Source organism: Mus caroli, unplaced genomic scaffold, assembly GCF_978045245.1.
Source record: "Mus caroli unplaced genomic scaffold, Mus_caroli_1 scaffold_8, whole genome shotgun sequence".
In the NCBI taxonomy this organism is placed as follows: Eukaryota; Metazoa; Chordata; class Mammalia; order Rodentia; family Muridae; genus Mus; species Mus caroli.
In genome coordinates this window covers 123066008-123085143 of record NW_028227263.1, presented here as the reverse complement: position 1 = coordinate 123085143, position 19136 = coordinate 123066008, and the positions used below count along the sequence as shown (strand labels likewise).

Genomic DNA, 19136 nt, shown 5'->3' with positions numbered 1-19136 from the left:
TTACTGTTCTATTCAGGAATTTTTCCCCTGTGCCCATATCTTCAAGGCTTTTCCCCACTTTCTCCTCTATAAGTTTCAGTGTCTCTGGTTTTATGTGAAGTTCCTTGATCCACTTAGACTTGACCTTAGTACAAGGAGATAGGAATGGATCGATTCGCATTCTTCTACATGTTAACAACCAGTTGTGCCAGCACCATTTGTTGAAAATGCTGTCTTTCTTCCACTGGATGTTTTTAGCTCCCTTGTCGAAGATCAAGTGACCGTAGGTGTGTGGGTTCATTTCTGGGTCTTCAATTCTATTCCATTGGTCTATTTGTCTGTCACTATACCAGTACCACGCAGTTTTTATCACAATTGCTCTGTAGTAGAGCTTTAGGTCCGGCATGGTGATTCCACCAGAGGTTCTTTTATCCTTGAGAAGAGTTTTTGCTATCCTAGGTTTTTTGTTATTCCAGATGAATTTGCAGATTGCACTTTCTAATTCGTTGAAGAATTGATTTGGAATTTTGATGGGGATTGCATTGAATCTGTAGATTGCTTTTGGCAAGATAGCCATTTTTACAATGTTGATCCTGCCAATCCATGAGCATGGGAGATCTTTCCATCTTCTGAGATCTTCTAGAATTTCTTTCTTCAGAGACTTGAAGTTTTTATTATACAGATCTTTCACTTCCTTAGTTAGAGTCACGCCAAGATATTTTATATTATTTGTGACTATTGAGAAGGGTGTTGTTTCCCTAATTTCTTTCTCAGCCTGTTTATTCTTTGTGTAGAGAAAGGCCATTGATTTGTTTGAGTTAATTTTATATCCAGCTACTTCACCGAAGCTGTTTATCAGGCTTAGGAGTTCTCTGGTGGAATTTTTAGGGTCACTTATATATACTATCATATCATCTGCAAAAAGTGATATTTTGACTTCATCTTTTCCAATTTGTATCCCTTTGATCTCCTTTTGTTGTCGAATTGCTCTGGCTAGGACTTCAAGTACAATGTTGAATAGGTATGGAGAAAGTGGACAGCCTTGTCTAGTCCCTGATTTTAGAGGGATTGCTTCAAGCTTCTGACCATTTACTTTGATGTTGGCTACTGGTTTGCTGTAGATTGCTTTTATCATGTTTAGGTATGGGCCTTGAATTCCTGATCTTTCCAAGACTTTTATCATGAATGGGTGTTGGATCTTGTCAAATGCTTTTTCCGCATCTAACGAGATGACCATGTGGTTTTTGTCTTTGAGTTTGTTTATATACTGGATTACGTTGATGGATTTCCGTATATTGAACCATCCCTGCATCCCTGGAATGAAACCTACTTGGGCAGGATGGATGATTGTTTTGATGTGTTCTTGGATTCGGTTAGCAAGAACTTTATTGAGGATTTTTGCATCAATATTCATAAGGGATATTGGTCTGAAGTTTTCTATCTTTGTTGGGTCTTTTTGTGGTTTAGGTATCAGAGTAATTGTGGCTTCATAGAATGAGTTGGGTAGAGTACCTTCTGTTTCTATTTTGTGGAATAGTTTGTGAAGAACTCGGATTAGATCTTCTTTGAAGGTCTGATAGAACTCTGCACTCAACCCATCTGGTCCTGGGCTTTTTTTAGTTGGGAGACTATTAATGACTGCTTCTATTTCTTTGGGGGATATAGGGCTGTTTAGATCATTAACCTGATCTTGATTCAACTTTGGTACCTGGTATCTGTCTAGGAACTTCTCCATTTCATCCAGGTTCTCCAGTTTTGTTGAGTATAGCCTTTGGTAGAAGGATCTGATGGTGTTTAAAGATTGGAGCAGAAGCTGTGTTCCACTCACCAGCAGTCTCAAAATCCTATGGCGGTGGTCGTGGGTAGCTGGCAGTACCCCGGTGCTGGTCCAGCCGGAAGAGGTCTGTGGTCCTACTCAGGCCGGTTTTCTGCTTCCCTAACTAATGCAGTCTCTGGTCCCGCGTGCAATTGGATTGGAGCAGAAGCTGTGTTCCACTCACCAGAAGTCTTAAGATCCTGTGGCGGGTGTTGTGGGTAGCTGGCGAGTGTCAGCCGACCCTGCGCCCCAGCTGCCCTGGTGCTTTTCTGACCGGAAGAGGCTTGTGGCCCTATGTAGGCCGGATTTCTCTCTCCCCAACCAGAGCAGTCTCAGGTCCCGCGTGATTGGACTGGAGCAGAAGCTGTGTTCCACTCACCAGCAGTCCCAAAATCCTGCGGCGGGGGTCGTGGGTAGCTGGCGGGTGTCAGGCAACTCTGCGCTCCAGCTACCCCGGCACTGATCCGGCCGAATGAGGCCTGTGGCCCTACTCAGGCCGGTTTCTGCTTCCCTCACTAATGCAGTCTCAGGTCCCACGCAATTGGATTGGAGCAGAAGCTGTGTTCCACTCACCAGAAGTCTTAAGATCCTGTGGCGGGTGTTGTGGGTAGCTGGCGAGTGTCAGCCGACCCTGCGCTCCAGCTGCCCCTGTGCTTTTTCTGTTCTAGCAATTCTATGTCTACAGCCATAATCAGGGCATCAGTTCTCTCATTTCCTTCTGCTAGTATGCCAGGCAGTTTAGAATGTGATCTTATGTGTGAGATGAACTAGGGATGTGCCCTACTCTCAAGAGCATCCTGGATAGATTGCATGCAGACATGTATATAGGGTTATGTTGGTCAACTCTATGTCACTACTGTGTTTGTATGCAGTCTCCTCCTCTCTATATTGTTCCTTAAAGTTAGATGCATTATCTTACCCTGTTGTGGGAGTGGGGAGGGTAGGTGATAACCCCAAACAAGTCTGGTCCCCAATGTATAGGATTCTCAGAATTCTCTGGCCTTTTCCCAATAGACATTAACTGCATCTCTACCCTCAAGCTATAACATCAGAATCCCACTGACCTTGCCACATGTCTGTCTAAGAACTGCAAACATGAAATGACCTTAGATGGCTACCCTTAATCTGTTCGGGGAGTCAGTTTGCCACATTTATGTGCTGTGAATGGCTTGACTTAACTTTTTGTAAATGAGTAGAACCAAAAGTGCTGGCAGGTTTTATCGTTTGTTTATTTTTATTTTATGTGTACAAATGTCTTGCCTAGCTATGTGCATGTATAACATGTGCATACAGCACCCATGGTGGCCAGAGAGTGTGTCAGATAACCTTGGCATTGGAGTTAAGATGGTTGTGAGCCACCATGTTGGTGATAGAAACTGAACTCGGATCCTCTGTGAGAACAGCAAATTCTCTTAACCACTGAGCAATCGCCCTAGTGCCTTGGATTCACTTTCTAACAGTGGAATGTATTTCTTTGTCCTCTGTTACAGGGAAAAGCTACTCATCTGTTGGCATCATGTGTGCTCTGTGCTCAGAAGCAGTAAGGATATCCACGTACTCCAAGTGAAAGACACTAATTTCAATGAAAGAGCCTTTTTGGTCTTGTATAGTCATCTGAAGTACTCCAGCTGCATCCTTAAAGTACTTGAGTAAGTAAGAGGTCAATTTTGATGTAGTTATATCATGGAAGTTATAGACTTGCTTTCCCACCATCTCTCAGCTAACTGCATAAATGAAGGCTTATACAGTTCAAAGCAGAATCTCACTGCCTTTGTACCACTAACGTGTGTGGCTGACCATTCTTCATTGAGGGCTGTCCCATGAATTGTACAATGATGAAAGCATATGCAGGGTTTCCTTTATGTGACAGTCAACCTTGTCTCCAAACTTTTCTCAGAGTTCCACATAGAAGAGAAAAATCACCTAGTGAGCTGTGTCACTGGGTTACAGAATTTAGAGTTATGCTGTCATTATGGGATATAGGATCTTGCCAAAGATGAGAGCTTAGTGGAAACTGATGGATCCCTCTCTTTGTTCTACAGGGTAAATAATGTGACTCTACTATGTGATAACCGCCTGTTATTTGAGTTGTTTCAGAACCAACGTTTGCAGCACTTGAACCTCAGCCTCACATTCCTGTCCCACAATGATGTGAAACTGTTGTGTGATGTCTTGAGCCAGGCAGAGTGCAACATAGAAAAGCTGATGTAAGTCTGTGTGTTCTCCTAGCTCACTGACTCCCCTTAAAGGAGAAATCTTTGTTTTGATCCATTTACTGTGACAAAATGCCCTGACCTAAGCAATGGCAGAGGAAAAAAAAAAAAGTGTACTGGATTCAGAATTTCAGCTTTTAGAACATTGCTGTGGGAAGGCAGGGCAGCAAAAATCTCGAAGCATAGTCACATCTCATGCACAATCAAGAGTAGACTAACGCACACATGCTAGTGATCAACTGACTTCCTCCACTCCTATACAGGTCAAGATCCTGCTTCCTGAGGAATGGTGAGGAATGGTCCACCCACAGTGGATGGGGTCTTACTGCCTCAGTTGGCTTCATCAAGAAATCATGCACAAACATGGTCACAGAATGTCCCTATCTAGAGAAGCTCTCATTGAGACTCCCTTTCTAGGTGATTTTAGACTGTGTCAAGTTGGCATTAAAACTATCACAGTACAACAGTTTTTCATTTGTGCACTTGTGTCCTATTTTTCTATTATTCATGTGTAGACTTCCTCACTTTAAGAACTGATCACTGCTGGTCAATGAGATGGATCAGTGGATTAAGGCACTTGTTACCAACCCTACAACCTGAGTTCTATCCCAGGACCCACATGGAGAAAAGGAAGTAAAGAACCAACTTCTACAAGTTGTTCTCTTTTGTTTGACATTCTCTCACATGCCCCTTTTGCATGCTGTAGAATGTGTGCTTGGGCATACACACACATGCAAATAAATAAATTAATGTAATTTATAATAATGTAAAACAGTGGGTGGCTGGGAGCTATTATTGCTCTTCCAGAGACCAGAGTTCAATCCTTGGCACCCATGTGGTGGTTCACTACCATCTGTAACTCTAATTCCACAGGATCTTATACCTTCTGACATCTGCAGGCATCTGGTACATGGACACATGCAGGCAAAACACTCACATGTGAAGTTTAAAAATGAGTAAGTCTAATTTTTAAAAAATTGAGCTGATTGTGGAATATGAGAGTTAATTTCTACATGGGTGTATCCACTTTGGAAAGCATTGCTTCTGTTCAGATTTCACAGCTTCTGACACCATAGAACTCAGCACTCTTCTGCTAAGCACATGTTCTATCTATGCTAAGCACATGCTCTATCTATGCTGAGCTTGTGTTCTATCTATGCTGAGCACATGTTCTATCTATGCTAAGCACATGCTCTATCTATGCTAAGCACATGCTCTGTCTATGCTGAGCTTGTGTTCTATCTATGCTAAGCACATGTTCTATCTATGCTAAGCACATGTTCTATCTATGCTAAGCACATGTTCTGTCTATGCTAAGCATATGTTCTATCTATGCTAAGCATATGTTCTATCTATGCTGAGCTTGTGTTCTATCTATGCTAAGCACATGTTCTATCATCTATGCTAAGCACATGTTCTATCTATGCTGAGCACATGTTCTATCTATGTTACATGACTCGATGTGCTTCCTGAACAGGTGTTCATGGCAGGTGTTCATACCTGAAAAGTTGAAATTCTGACTGACCGTAAGCTTGGTGAAAATCCTGTAGCTACTGGTCATATCTAGATGGAACTTAGGGATTGTTGGTGGCATGAATTTGATTCAAAAGGATGTCATTTATAAACATATGTATGCGAACCTCACAATAAAAGTTCAAAGATGGTTAGGACTTAGAGGCAAGGATAATGGTTCCTGGTTTGTGGCTAGTGACAGAAAAGGAGGTGGGGATGAGTATGGAGAACTACAGTTCTTTTAAAAAAAAGATCTATTTATTTTATTTATATGAGTACACTATAGCTGTCTTCAGACACACCAGAAAAGGGCATCTAATCCCATTACAGATGGTTGTGAGCTACCATGTGGTTGCTGGGAACTGAACTCAGGACCTCTGGAAGAGCAGTCAGTGCTTTTAACTGCTGAGCGATCTCCAGCCCTACAGTTCTTGATATGTACACTTTTATTATATTTTTCTGCCATGGACATTGGTATTCTGTATGGTTCTATGATAGCTATGCTTTGGGTTTTGAATGACTGAGTTATGTAGCAAGAAAAACTAAAAAAGATTAAGTAGCAAGTAGCAGAAAGAAGCCACAGATAGCTAGCAAATTTGTATCTGACACATCATCAGAGGACATTAGGATAGCCCAATGAGAGAGAAAACTAAGGATGACATCATATACGAGAGTGCATACATCCAGCAGAAATTGACTGGGGACACCTCACTGAAGCAGTCAGAGGGAAATCTTCATCTCCTGTCCTGGGGGGAGAAGCAGGGTGTCTGTTTTGCGCCACCAAGTAAAAGAACAGATTACAGCAGATAGATATTGTCTGCAAATAACATGAGCAAGACAGGTGCTTGGGCTCATCCAGCAGAAATGACTGGGGAGGCCTTGACACAGCACTGCTGGAGTTCCCCATGGAGAGGTCCAGGCAGAGTAGAGCATTCTCTCCACCTGTGAGTTCCTGTTTTCTTCTCTTTCCCTCATAATAGCTGTAGGGCATTGTAGGTATAGATAATAGTTACTTTGGTTGGCACTGGCCATTCTAGCCATTCTCAGGAACACAGTGTTTTTACTCTTGGGCTATGTGACTGCTCTCCCCTCTCCCTATTGCAGACCCAGAGGGGCCAGCCCTTCCCTGGATACAAAGTATTACAAGACATTTGCAATAAACATGCTGGAGTCTGGGACAGGAAAGCCCTTCTTATTCTCAGAGTTCAATTTCAGCACGCTTAAACAGCACATCACGGTTATATCTGGTAACTCAAGGGCATCACACACACCACCACCACCGTGACCACCACCACCAAATGAATAAATAAATGTCATTTTTAAAAACTGGGCTTGAAAGATGGCTCGAGGGTTTAAGAGCACCTGTTGCTCATGCAGAGGACCCAGGTTTAAGCCTTGTCCCAGAACTCAAACTGAATGGCTTAGGACCACCTGTAACTCTAGTTCTGGAGGATCTGACACTCTCTTCCGGCCTCTATAGGCACCAGACAAACATGTGGTGTACATGTAAACATGTAGGCAAACACTCGTACTCATTAGAAATAAATGTTTTGTTTTGTTTTGTTTTTTTAATAAAAAACAGTGTCAAATTCTGAGATGTCTCAAACCTTCATGGGGATAGCAAGGAAAAATGTCATGAAAACATAGCAGTATGACGTTATCTTTTGCCTGCAGCGTAGCAGCCTGTAACCTTTCACCTGATGACTGCAAGGTCTTTGCCTCCGTCCTGATCAGCAGCAAGATGTTGAAGCATCTTAATTTGTCATCTAACAACTTGGACAAAGGGATATCCTCTCTGTCCAAGGCTTTGTGCCACCCAGACTGCGTTCTGAAGAACTTGGTGTAAGTGGCCTTGGGAGGTGGGGTGCACTGTAAGGACAGTGGAAATAGTTTGAATATAGACTCTGTTTACTAAAATCTGCCAGTTGTATGTCTGGGGAAATGGCTCCGTGGGTGGGAGTACTTTCTGTGCTGATATCAGCAGTAAATGATGTCTGCAATCCCAGAGCTGAGGAATGAAGATAGGTGGGTCTTAGAGCTCAAGGATCAGCCATATTGGTGAATCCCAGGCTCAGAACAAGGCAGAGAGCAACTAGGGAAGACGCCAGCCTCAGCCTCAGCCTGCATGCACAGGAGCACACATGCAACATACACACTGTTAGATCTCCAAGGCAACAGAGAGAGATAGGAGGCAGAAAAAAGACTAGAGCCTAATCTCAGCCGACTGGACTATTTATTCCAAAACAGCAAAAGACAGAGTGTTTCCTGTGGTAAAGGGGTGCTTGTGTCTCTTCATCGGGTGATATGAGGGTATTGTTTGCATTCATAATGGGCTAGGACAGTTACCCAGTCTCTCATTCCTTGGGCTTAGAATGTAGCTAAAGGGTGCTTGGGCAGTTTTGCATTCTTTCTTTCCTTGAGTTGTCACAGTTTCTGTGTTGACCTGCTGACTGGAGGAAGGCCGTCTACAGGAATCCTGTCCAGGGACCACAGCGTTCTCTCAGATACCACACAGACAAATTAATTAGATATAATATCTTCCCATTGATGCAGTCCCATAGCAGAAGTTTCAAAGCATAAACCTAAGAAACATAAACACAGTGGGCTGGAGAGATGGCTCAGTGGTTAAGAACACACACATTGCTCTTCCAGAGGTCCCGTTTGTTTCCTAGCACTTGCGTTAGGCAGCTTACATCCACTCTAGGTCTAAGAAATCAAGCATCCTCTTCTGGCCTTCACAGTCACCCTCTCTCACATGGACAGACCACATTTAGCACAGCACACATACACATAATTAAAAATAAAATCTTTAAAACATACTCAGGCACATCTGAGTTTTAACCCTGCCGGAGGCTGAGACAGGAGGATTTCAAGGTCAAGGTCAGACTTCAAAACAGCCCATTTAAAGGTGGAAGGAGAGAACCAACTCCACAAAGCTGCTCTCTGACCTTCACATGTGTATGTGTATATGATGTTCCTGCAAACATCATATTCACATATACACAATTGTAATCATTTAAATTTTTCAATTGGTTCTGAACTTAACATTTGTAGATTTTTTTTTGTTAACAGTTAGTTGGTGTTTAAATTGTATATTATAAGAAGACTGGAGGAGGTTGGAACTAGTATATGGGAGAGTAATGACAAGCTGGACACATGCTGAACCACTGTACATCCAGCTCTTGAGTACCTGCAGAGTTTTACACCCATAGTGACCCTGACCCCACATCCACACTTACCCCTGCTACCCATAGATATCAAGGGTTTCTTGTACTAAATTTCAAAAGCTGTTTGACTAGATTAAAGTGCCTGTAGCAGACACACAGGCTTGTGTCAGTAACTTGGTTTTGGCATGCAGAATGGGACAGTCACAGAGAATAATGCCCATGAACCCCTAAACTTCATCTCATACTGAATGAACCTCTCTTGTAATTGTGGATGGAATAAATGAGTAGGCTAATAAGAAAGAAAATTAAGGACTTTAGAACATGGGAGAGAGGTTTGGTGTTTTGGGTAGGACCAATGATGGTGATTTTTCATGTCATGTATTCCTATATATTTCATATTATGATGGATAGTGTTAGCTGTCACCCTAGAACAATGATACTCACCTGAGAAGTGAGTATCAATAAAGGAGTGTCTAGGTGGGCCCATGAGCATGTCTCTAAGAGATTGTCTTAATTATGCTAATTAGTCTGTGAAGACTCAGCCCTCAGTGGGCAGCACCATTACCCTGGGATTGAGTCCTGGATTATTGAAGAATTGAAAATATAGCCATGCACCTATGAATTCTATGTACCTTTGACTCTAGATGGGACCTGGCCAGCTGTTTGAAGTTTCTGCCCCCTTGACTTTACACAATGAAAGAGTGCAATCTACAATAGTGAGCTAAATTGGAACCTCTCTCCCCAAAATTTATTTTTATAAGGATATTTTTATCACAAGAACAGAAATGAAACTAAACCACGTAGACTTTATTTTAAAATATATTTTCATACTGTTTATTATACAAGACAACATTGCTATGGTTTTCTATGTTACAATAATCATATAACTATCATTGAGACATTGCTAATATAAAGGATTCAGATTAGAGTCAGGTAAGTTCTTCAAAACATTAGTACTGTCAGTGAATTTACTCAGTTTCAATGCTAGATATGATGTTAAATCAGATGAAGGGAAATATGTTTCACTAAGCCAGGAGTTCCTCATCATGCTTGAATATTTTGTTACTGATACTTATAAAATTGTGGAAATGTTCTATTTCCCCCCTTACATGCCTTTCTATCCCTGTGACAGGTTAGCCAAATGTTCCCTCAGTGAGGAATGTTGGCACTACCTTTCAGAAGTTCTTAGGCGGAACAAAACCTTGACCCACCTAGATATCAGCTTCAATGACCTAAAGGATGAAGGGCTGAAGGTTCTCTGTGGGGCTCTCACTCTCCCAGACAGTGTCCTGATATCACTGAGGTAGGTTTCTTTGAGCTTGGCCTTGGAGGCCCTGTTTAGGAATCTTTAATGTATATGCCTGAGAGTATGCAGGGTAGAGTCACTCACTGCAGGCATCTGAAGACCCTTAGGACAGATAGATCTGTGCTTTGGCCTCTGTGTCATGGTTTTGGTGTGTGGTGGGAAGCCTCTCAGAATAGGGACTGAGAGAAAGAGGGGAATTATGACTGGAGCCAAAGGGATGGTTAAGAAGTTTGGATGGGTGCTAGAAGATAAACAGATATCAACAGATGGAAAAGAGAGCTCAGATCCTAGAGAGAAGGGTGTATTTGTGAATTTCTCATCACTGTGACTGTGATGAAATATCTGACAGAAGCAACTTAAGGGATGCAGGGTAAATTCGAGTCATGGTATGGAATGGTCTCATCTCTCCTGTTGGGAAAAAAGCATGATGGAGAGGTCTCATAGTGGCAGCAGTGAGTATAAAAATTCTTCTCACTGTGCATCAGGAAGCAGAGTGTGGAACCAAAATCAGGGTCTAGAATATAATCCTTCAGCCCATACCAAGTGGCCCACATCTACCTGTTAGATCCCAATGTTCCAGAGGTTCTACAACTTCCATCTGGGAACTAAGTGTTTAAGCACAGGAACTTGTAGGAGACATTCTGTGTCCAAAGAAAGAGTAAGACGAGGAAGAGGGACCCCAGAAATGTGTGTGTGTGTGAATTAGTTATTGTGCATGAAAATTCTACCATGGAAAAATAAACAGCAGTGTAACAATAATGAGAAGATTTAAACAACAGAACTCTTGATTTCAAATTATGAAAGCAAGAGGTATTTGAGTGATTTAGCGTGGTAGTTGTTTTGATCATTCCAAGTGGATTAGTATTCCATGATCAAATGGCTTTTGGTGAGAAATCCAGATGTGTGGGACTTGGTAGAACACTGTTACCTAATCTGTTGTGAAATCTCAGAGTCACAACATTTTTGTCTTCTGTAGAAAGGGGTAAGGAAGAAAATGAATATGCTTGTATAGTGTGCTTTTTCCTCTTATAATGACTTTGTAAAGCCCACTAAGGTGTGTCATATAAGATATATATTTGAAAACATTAAAAGTATCCAAGATTCCCCAGCACTAAAAAGAAAGAAGAAAAGGTAGTTTAAAAGTATAAACCACTTGAGGTCTCTAAAAATACTGAATTTGTGTTTAAAAATCTGTTGGGAGAGGGAAAAATCTGTTTTCAATGAAATGACACTGAGTATATTGTCCACACTCCAGGGCATGCCCCATACTCAGGCATACTCATTTGTCAACACAAAATGTTTTGTGGGCTTCTGTTTTTTTTTTTTTTTTTTTTTTTTTCCAAACTGGGTGAGAATGAGATCCTACCTCAAGAAAACCAACCAAACAAAACAAAAACAAAACAAAAAACCCAAAACAAAACAAAAGTAAAAAGTATATGGTAATTACAAAAACCCTGCTCAGGTTCAGCTCCAGCCTAAGGAGGGTTCTGAGAAAGAGGCAGGAATGGGAACAGTGCGGATTCATTAATGACCCAGGGTCAGTAGTAGCTGCAAGCTGTCAGTTCAGGTGCTCTCTCTGTTCCCTGAAGATTCTCATCATTCTTTCTTCTCCTTTCTGGCCAGAGAACCTGAACCCAGCCTTTTATTTACTAAAGCTACATCATCAAGGCTTTGATCATTGTTAGTAATCTTCAAAATTCTTTTTAAAAAATATTCAATTTTATTTGTAATGCATTTTTATACTCCATATTCCATTCCCCGCCCCTCCCCATCCACCCTCCGACTGCTCCACATCCCACACCTCATCCCCACCCCACCCCACCCCACCCAATCTCCATGTGGATGCCCCCACCCCCACCCCATCTGACCTCTAAACTTCCTGGGGCCTCCTGTCTCTTGAGTGTTAGATGCATCTCTGAATGAACACAGACCTGGAAGTCCTCTACTGTGTGTGTGTTGGGGGCCTCATATCAGCTGGTGTATGCTGCCTGTTTAATTAAGACTGTTGGTCCTCCTACAGAATCACCCTTCTCCTCAGCTTCTTTCAACCTTCCCTAATTCAACAAGAGGGGTCAGCTGCTTCTGTCCATTGGTTGGGTGCAGATATCTGCATCTGACTCTCTCAGCTGCTTGTTGGATCTTTCTGAGGGCAGTCATGATTGATCCCTTTTTGTGAGCTCTCTATAGCCTCAGTAATAGTGTCAGGTCTTGGGACCTCCACTTGAGCTGGATCCCACTTTGGGCGTGTCACTAGACTTTCTTTTCCTCAGGCTCCTCTCCATTTCCATCCCTGTAATTCTTTCAGACAGAAACAGTTATGGGTCCAAGCTGTGACTGTGGGATGGCAGCCCCATCCCTCACTTGATGTTCTGTCTTCCTGCTGGAGGTGGGCTCTATAAGTTCCTTCTCCCTACTGTCAGGCATTTCGTCAAAGGTCCCTCCATATGAGTTCTGAGAGTCTGTCACTTTCTAGATATCTGGTACATTCTGGGGAGTCCTCCCAACATCCTATTTCCTGAGGTTGCCTGTTTATATTCTTTCTGCTGGCCCTCAGAGCTTCAGTCCTTTTCCCTCACCCAATACCAGATCAGGTTCCCCTCTTCCCCCACATTCCCCCAACCCTGTCCACTTTCCCTCCCAGGTCCCTCCCTCCCTCCACACTTGTGATTGCTTTTTTTCTCTCTCCCAAGTGGGACTGAGGTCTCCTCACTTAGGCATTTGAGCTTGTTGAGCCTTTTGAATTCTCTGGACTGTATCTTATGTATTCTGTATGGTTGTTTGTTTGTTTTTTTGGGGTTTTTTGTTTTGTTTTGTTTTTGTTTTTTGTTTTTTTTTTTTGCTAATATCCACTTATTAGTGAGTATATGCCATGCATGTCTTTTGGGTCTGAGTTACCTCACTCAGGATGATATTTTTCTAGTTCCATCCATTTGCCTGCAAAAGTCAGGATGTCCTCATTCTTAATATCTGAGTAGTATTCCATTGTGTAAATTAACCATATTTTCTGAATCCATTCTTCTGTCATGGGACAGAAGGTTGTTTCCAGCTTCTGGCTATCACAAATAAGGCTGCTATGAACATAGTGGAACACATGCCCCTGTGGTATGGTGGGACATCTTTTGGGTATATGCCCAAGAGTGGTATAGCAGAGTCTTTAGGTAGATCTTTTTCCAATTTTCTGAGGAACCTCCAGATTGATTTCCAGAGTGGTTGTACCAGTTTGCAATCCCACCAGAAATGGAGGATTGTTCTTATTTCTCCACATACTCTCCAACATGTGTTGTCACCTGAGGTTTTGATCTTAGCCATTCTGATTGGTGTAAGGTGGAATCTCAGGGTCCTTTTGATTTGCATTCCTCTGATCATTAAGGACTTTGAGCACTTCTTTAGGTGTTTCTCAGTCATTCGAGATTCCTCAGTTGTGAATTCTCAGTTTAGTTTTATACCCATTTTTTTTTTATTGGGTTGTTTGGTTTTTTTGGTGGTTAGCTTCTTGAGTTCTTTATATATATTGGATATTAGCCCTCTATCGGATGTGGGGTTAGTGAAGATTTTTTCCCAATCAGTAGGTTGCAATTTGTCTTATTGATTCTGTCCTTTGCTTTACAGAAGCTTTCCAGTTTTATGAGGTCCCATGTATCAATTCTTGATCTTGGAGCATGAGCCATTGGAGTTCTGTTTATTAAATTTCCCCCTGTGCCAATGGGTTCAAGGCTCTTTCCCACTTTCTCTTCTATTAGATTCAGTGTATCTGGTTTTATGTTGAGGTCCTTGATCCATGTGGACTTGAGCTTTGTACAAGGTGAATAATATGGGTTTATTTTCATTCTTCTGCGTACAGACAGCCAGTTAGACCAGCACCATTTAGAAGATGCTTCCTTTTTTCCATTGTATATTTTTGGCGTCGTTGTCAAAGATCAAGTGACAGTAACTGTGTGGTTTTATTTCTGGGACTTCAGTTCTATTTCATTGATCAACATGTCTGTCTTTGTACCAACACCATTCAGTTTTTATCACTATTGCTCTGTAGTAAGCTTGAGATCAGGGATGGTGATTACTCCAGCTGTTCATTTATTGTTAAGAATTGTTTTCACTATTCTGTTTTTTGTTTTGCCTTTCCAGACGAACTTGAGAATTGTTCTTTTCATGTCTTTGAGAATTGTTTTGGGATTTTGATGGGGATTGCATTGGATCTATAGATTGCCTTTGGAAGGATTGCCATTTTTACTATGGTAATTCTGCCAATCCATGAGCATGGGAGATCTCTCCATTTTCTGAGATCTTCTTTGATTTCTTTCTTGAGAGACTTGAAGTTATTGTCATATAGGTCTTTCACTTGTTTGATTAGAGTTACCCCAAGATACTTTATACTATTTGTGGCCATTGTGAAGGGAATTGTTTCCCTAATTTCTTTCTCAGCCTGTTTATCCTTTGTATAAAGGAAAGCTACTGATTTATTTGAGTTAATTTTATGTTTGGCCACTTTGCTGAAGTTGTTTATCAGCTGGAGAAGTTCTCTGATAGAATTTTTGGGGTCGCTTATGTATACTATCATATCATCTGCAAATAGTGATACCTTTATTTCTTCTTTATCAGTTTTTATCCCCTTGATCTCTTTTTGTTTTCTTATTGTTCTAGCTAACACTTTGAGTACCATATTGACTAGATATGGGGAGAGTGGGCAGCCTTGTCTTGTCGCTGATTTCAGTGGGATTGTTTCAAATATGTCTCCATTTAATTTGATATTGACTGTTGGTTTGCCATAAATTGCTTTTATTATGTTTAGGTATGGGCCTTGAATTCCTGATCTCTCCAATAATTTTAACATGAAGGGATGTTGTATTTTGTCAAATGCTTTCTCAGTATCTAATGAAATGATCATGTTTTTTTTTTCCTTTGAGTTTGTTTATATAGTGAATTACATTAATGGATTTTTGTATAATAAACCAAACTTGCATCCCTGGATGAAGCCTACTTGATCATGGTGAATGATGGCTTTGATATGTTCTTGGATTTGGTTTGCAAGAATTTTATTGAGTATTTTTGCATCAATGTTCATAAGTGAGAATGGTCTGAAGTTCTCTTTTCTTGGTTGGGTCCTTGTGTAGTTTAGGTATCAGAGTAATTGTGGCTTCATAAAGTGAGTTATGTATAATTCCTTCTGTTTCTATTTTATGGAATAGTTTGAGGAAAATTGGTATCAGGTCTTCTTTGAAGGTCTAGTAGAATTCTGCACTAAATCCATCTGGCCCTGGGTGTTTTTTGGTTGTGAGGATTTTAGTGACTTCTTATATTTCCTTGGGTGATATGGACATGTTTAGATAGTTTACCTGGTCTTGCTTTAACTTTGGTATGTGGCATCTGTCTAGAAAACCATCCATTTCATCTACATTTTCCAGTTTTGTTGATTTTCCAGTTTTGTTGAGTATAGGCTTTTATAGTAAGATCTGATGAATTTCCTCTGTTTCTGTTGTTAGGTCTCCCTTTTCATTTCTGATTTTATTAATTTGGATACTGCCTCTTGGCCCTTTAGTCAGTTTGGCTAGGGGTTTATCTAACTTGTTGATTCGTTCAAAGAACCAGCTTTTGGCTTTGCCGATTCTTTGTATTGTTTTCTTTGTTTCTATTTGGTTAATTTTTTTGGTTAATGTTTCTATTTGGTTTCTATTTTGGTTAATTTTGGCCTAATTAATTTGGTTAATAGTGAAAATAGTTTCACTATTTTCCTCCTTCTACACCTCTTGTGTGAGTTTGCTTTTTTTCATTCTAGGACTCTCAGGTGTGCTGTTAACTTGTTAGTGTAAGTTCTTTCCAGTTTCTTTAACAGGGCACTTAGTGCTATGAACTTTCCTCTTAGAACTGCTTTCATTGTGTTCCATAGGTTTGGGTATGATGTGTCAACATTTTCATTAAATTCCAGGAAGTCTTTAATTTCGTTCTTTATTTCCTCCCTGACCAAGTTAGCACTGAGTAAAGAGTTGTTCAGTTTCCCCGTGTATGTGGTATTTCTGTAGTTTTTGCTGTTACTGAAGACAAGCCTTAGGACATGGTGATCTGATAGGATGCATGGTATTATTTCAGTATTCTTGTATCTGTTGAGAGTTGTTTTGTGACCAGTTATATGGTCGATTTTGGAGAAGGTACCATGAGATGCTGAGAAGAAGGTGTATTCTTTTCTTTTAGAATGAAATACTCTGTAGATATCCATAGATATGTTAAATCCATTTGGTTAATAACCTCTCTTAGTTTCACTTTGTCTCTGTTTAGTTTCTGTTTCAATGACCTGTCCATTGCTGAGAGTGGGATGTTGAAATCTCCCACTATTATTGTGTGGGGTTCAATGTGAGTATAGAGTTTTAGTAAAGTTTATTTTATGAATTTGGGTGCTCTTGCATTTGGAACATAGATGTTCAGAATTGAGACTTTCTCTTGGTGGATTTTCCCCTTGATGAATATGAAGTATCCTTCTTCATCATGCTTGATAATTTGAAAGTCCATTTTATTGGATATTAGGATGGAAACTCCTACGAGTTTCCTTGGACCATTTGCTTGGAAGAGCTTTTTTCATCCCTTTATTCTGAGATAGTGCCTGTCTTTGTTGTTCAGGTGTGTTTCTTGTATGCAGCAAAATGCTGAACCTTGTTTGCATATCCAGTCTGTTAGCTTATGTCTTTTTATAGGTAAGTTGAATCCATTACTATCAGGAGATATTAAAGGGGGATGACTGTTGGTTCCTGATATGTTTGTTTTTGTATGTGGCTTTATGTGCTTATGGCTCTCTGCTTATGACTTTGTTGTGAGATGCTTAATATCTTGTCCTTTCTTTGGTGCAGGTATATTCCTTGTGTTGGAGTTTTCCTTCCAGGATCCTCTCTGTAAGGCTGGGTTTGTAGATAGATACTGTTTGAATTTGGTTTTGTCCTGGAATTTTTTGTTTTCTCTATTTATGTTGATTGAGAGTTTTGCTGGGTATAGTAGCCTGGGCTGGCATTTGTGTTTTCTTAGAATCTACATGACCTCTGACCTGGCCCTCTGGCTTTCATAGTCTCTGTTGAGAAGTCTGGTATAATTCTGATAGGTCTACCTTTATATGTTACTTGGACTTTTCCCCTTGCAGCTTTTAATATTCTTTCTTTACTCTGTGCATTTAGTGATTTGATAATTATGTGACAAGAAGATTTTCTTTTCTGGTCCTATTTATTTGATGTTCTATAGGCTTCTTGTACCTTTATGTCCATCTCTTTCTTTAGGTTGGGGAAGTTTTCTTCTATGATATTTTTTAAAGACATTTTCAGGTCGTTTGAGCTGGGAATCTTCATTCTCCTCTATTCTGATTATTTTTAGATTTGGTATTTTCATTGTGTTCTGAATTTCCTGGATGCTTTGGGTTAGGAGTTTTTTGTTTTGAATATTCTTTGACAGTTCTTTCATTCTCCTCTACTGTATCTTCTACACCTGAGATTCTCTCTTCTATCTCTTGTATTCTCTTGGTAATAATATATCTGTAATTCCTGACCTCTTTCCTAGGTTTTCCTTTTCCAGGTTTGCCTCCATCTGTGTGTCCTTTATAGTTTCTACTTCCACTTTTAGGTCTTGCATTACTTTATTCAATTCCTTCAACTGTTTGCCTGTGTGTGTGTGTGTGTGTGTGTGTGTGTGTGTGTTTCTTTCAGTGAATTATTTATATCCTCCTTAAAGGACCCTATTATTTCCATGAGATAGGATTTTAGGACAGATTCTTTGGTTTTCAGGTGTGTTGTTGTATTCAGGGCTTGCTGTGGTGGTAGAGCTGGGTTCTGGTGATGCCCACATGTTTTGGCTTCTGTTGCTTATGGTCTTGCACTTGCCATTCCCCTGGTGTTTGTTGATCTGGGTGACTGTATGGAATCTGCCTCTTTTGTCCCTGCGTTGCTTCGGGTTTCCTGGTATGCTTGTGGCCTTGGCTGTATCAGACCTGTGGGGCCTTCCAGGGCCAGAGAAGCTGCTGATCTGTTGCCCTGGCTGCAGTTGATCTCCTGGGAGGCCTTCAGACTATTGGATCTTCTGTGGAGCTGTCAAGCTGTTGTCCAACTGTGCTGAGCACAGCTGGTTCTCAACTGCTCTGGGTTCAGAAGGTCCTCAACTTTTCTGATTTCAGAGGGTCCTCTAGGATGTATCGGGATATGGAGTCTTCATGGGAGCAGACCAACTAGGAGTCTGCCCCAGCAGCAAGGGTCAGGTAGAAGGGGTGGGAGGGATGGAAGGAGGGGGAGTGGTATTCAGGAGGGCAGGGATTTTGGTAGGTGATGTGTCCCAAGTTCACCAGGCTTCCAGCAGCAGCCCCAGGACTCAGGGTAGTGTGGGAGGGGCGTTCTTACCAACTGCTCTTGAGTGCAGCGGGTCCTCTTGGATGGATTGGGATATGGAGTCTTCACCTCTTCAAAAATTCTTAAATTTACGTAAATTCTATGAATCCCCGATCAATAGTCCCAACCCCAATTTCCTTAAAGCAGAAACTAAACACAAAGCAAAAGCATATTTCCTTATAGGTTTATACATCTTGTTCTTCATGGGTAGCTGGGCACAGCTCTTGTGGTTTCTTAGTACAGCAGACAGCAGTCTTTAGTAACGATTTTCATGGAAAAACAGAAAGATGACAGACTCCTATAATTAAAATGATTCCTTACAAAGTTTTAAATTTATATAAGTAAAGTGGTTAGCTCTCTTTAATATCAAGATGTAGAACTGTTGGCTCTTTCAGTACCCAGGCTGCCATGCTTCCTGCCATGATGATAATGGACTGAACCTCTGAAACTGTAAGCCAGCCTCAGTTAAGTGTTTTCTTTTACTTTAAGAGTTGCCTGGGTCACATCTCTTCACAGCAATGAAACCCTAACTAAGACCCTTCTGTAACTCCAGTTCTGGGAAACCTGATCACCCCTTCTGGCCTTTGTAGGAAACTACTTTCATGTGGTAGGCACAATTTTTTTAAAGTAGTGTCAGATTCACACCAGAATTTGAGAAATCAGAAAGAGAATGGGCTCCTCAGAAACAAGCCCATCCACTGGTTTTCATATAATGCAAGTGATCCAGGATAGTTCAGGAAAAGAGCTGGTTCAACAAGCATTCCCAGTCAGCCACCATCCGTGAGGATACCTGAGTCT

The 19136-nt window shown here is 41.0% G+C and overlaps 1 protein-coding gene across 2 annotated transcripts in view; it reads left to right on the top strand.

Moving 5' to 3' along the window:
• Positions 1–19136, top strand: part of LOC147003433 (NACHT, LRR and PYD domains-containing protein 4E) — a 44373-nt gene that overhangs the window by 18436 nt on the left and 6801 nt on the right. Inside the window, exons 3-6 of one of the 2 annotated variants that reach the window (XM_085841007.1) lie at positions 3286–3444; positions 3838–4002; positions 7195–7362; positions 9820–9990. In XM_085841007.1, coding sequence (XP_085697133.1) covers positions 3286–3444; positions 3838–4002; positions 7195–7362; positions 9820–9990 — 663 coding nt within the window. Of the gene's footprint in view, positions 1–3285; positions 3445–3837; positions 4007–7194; positions 7363–9819; positions 9991–19136 lie in introns of those variants that run through there. The other variant, XM_085841008.1, reaches the window with a different exon arrangement.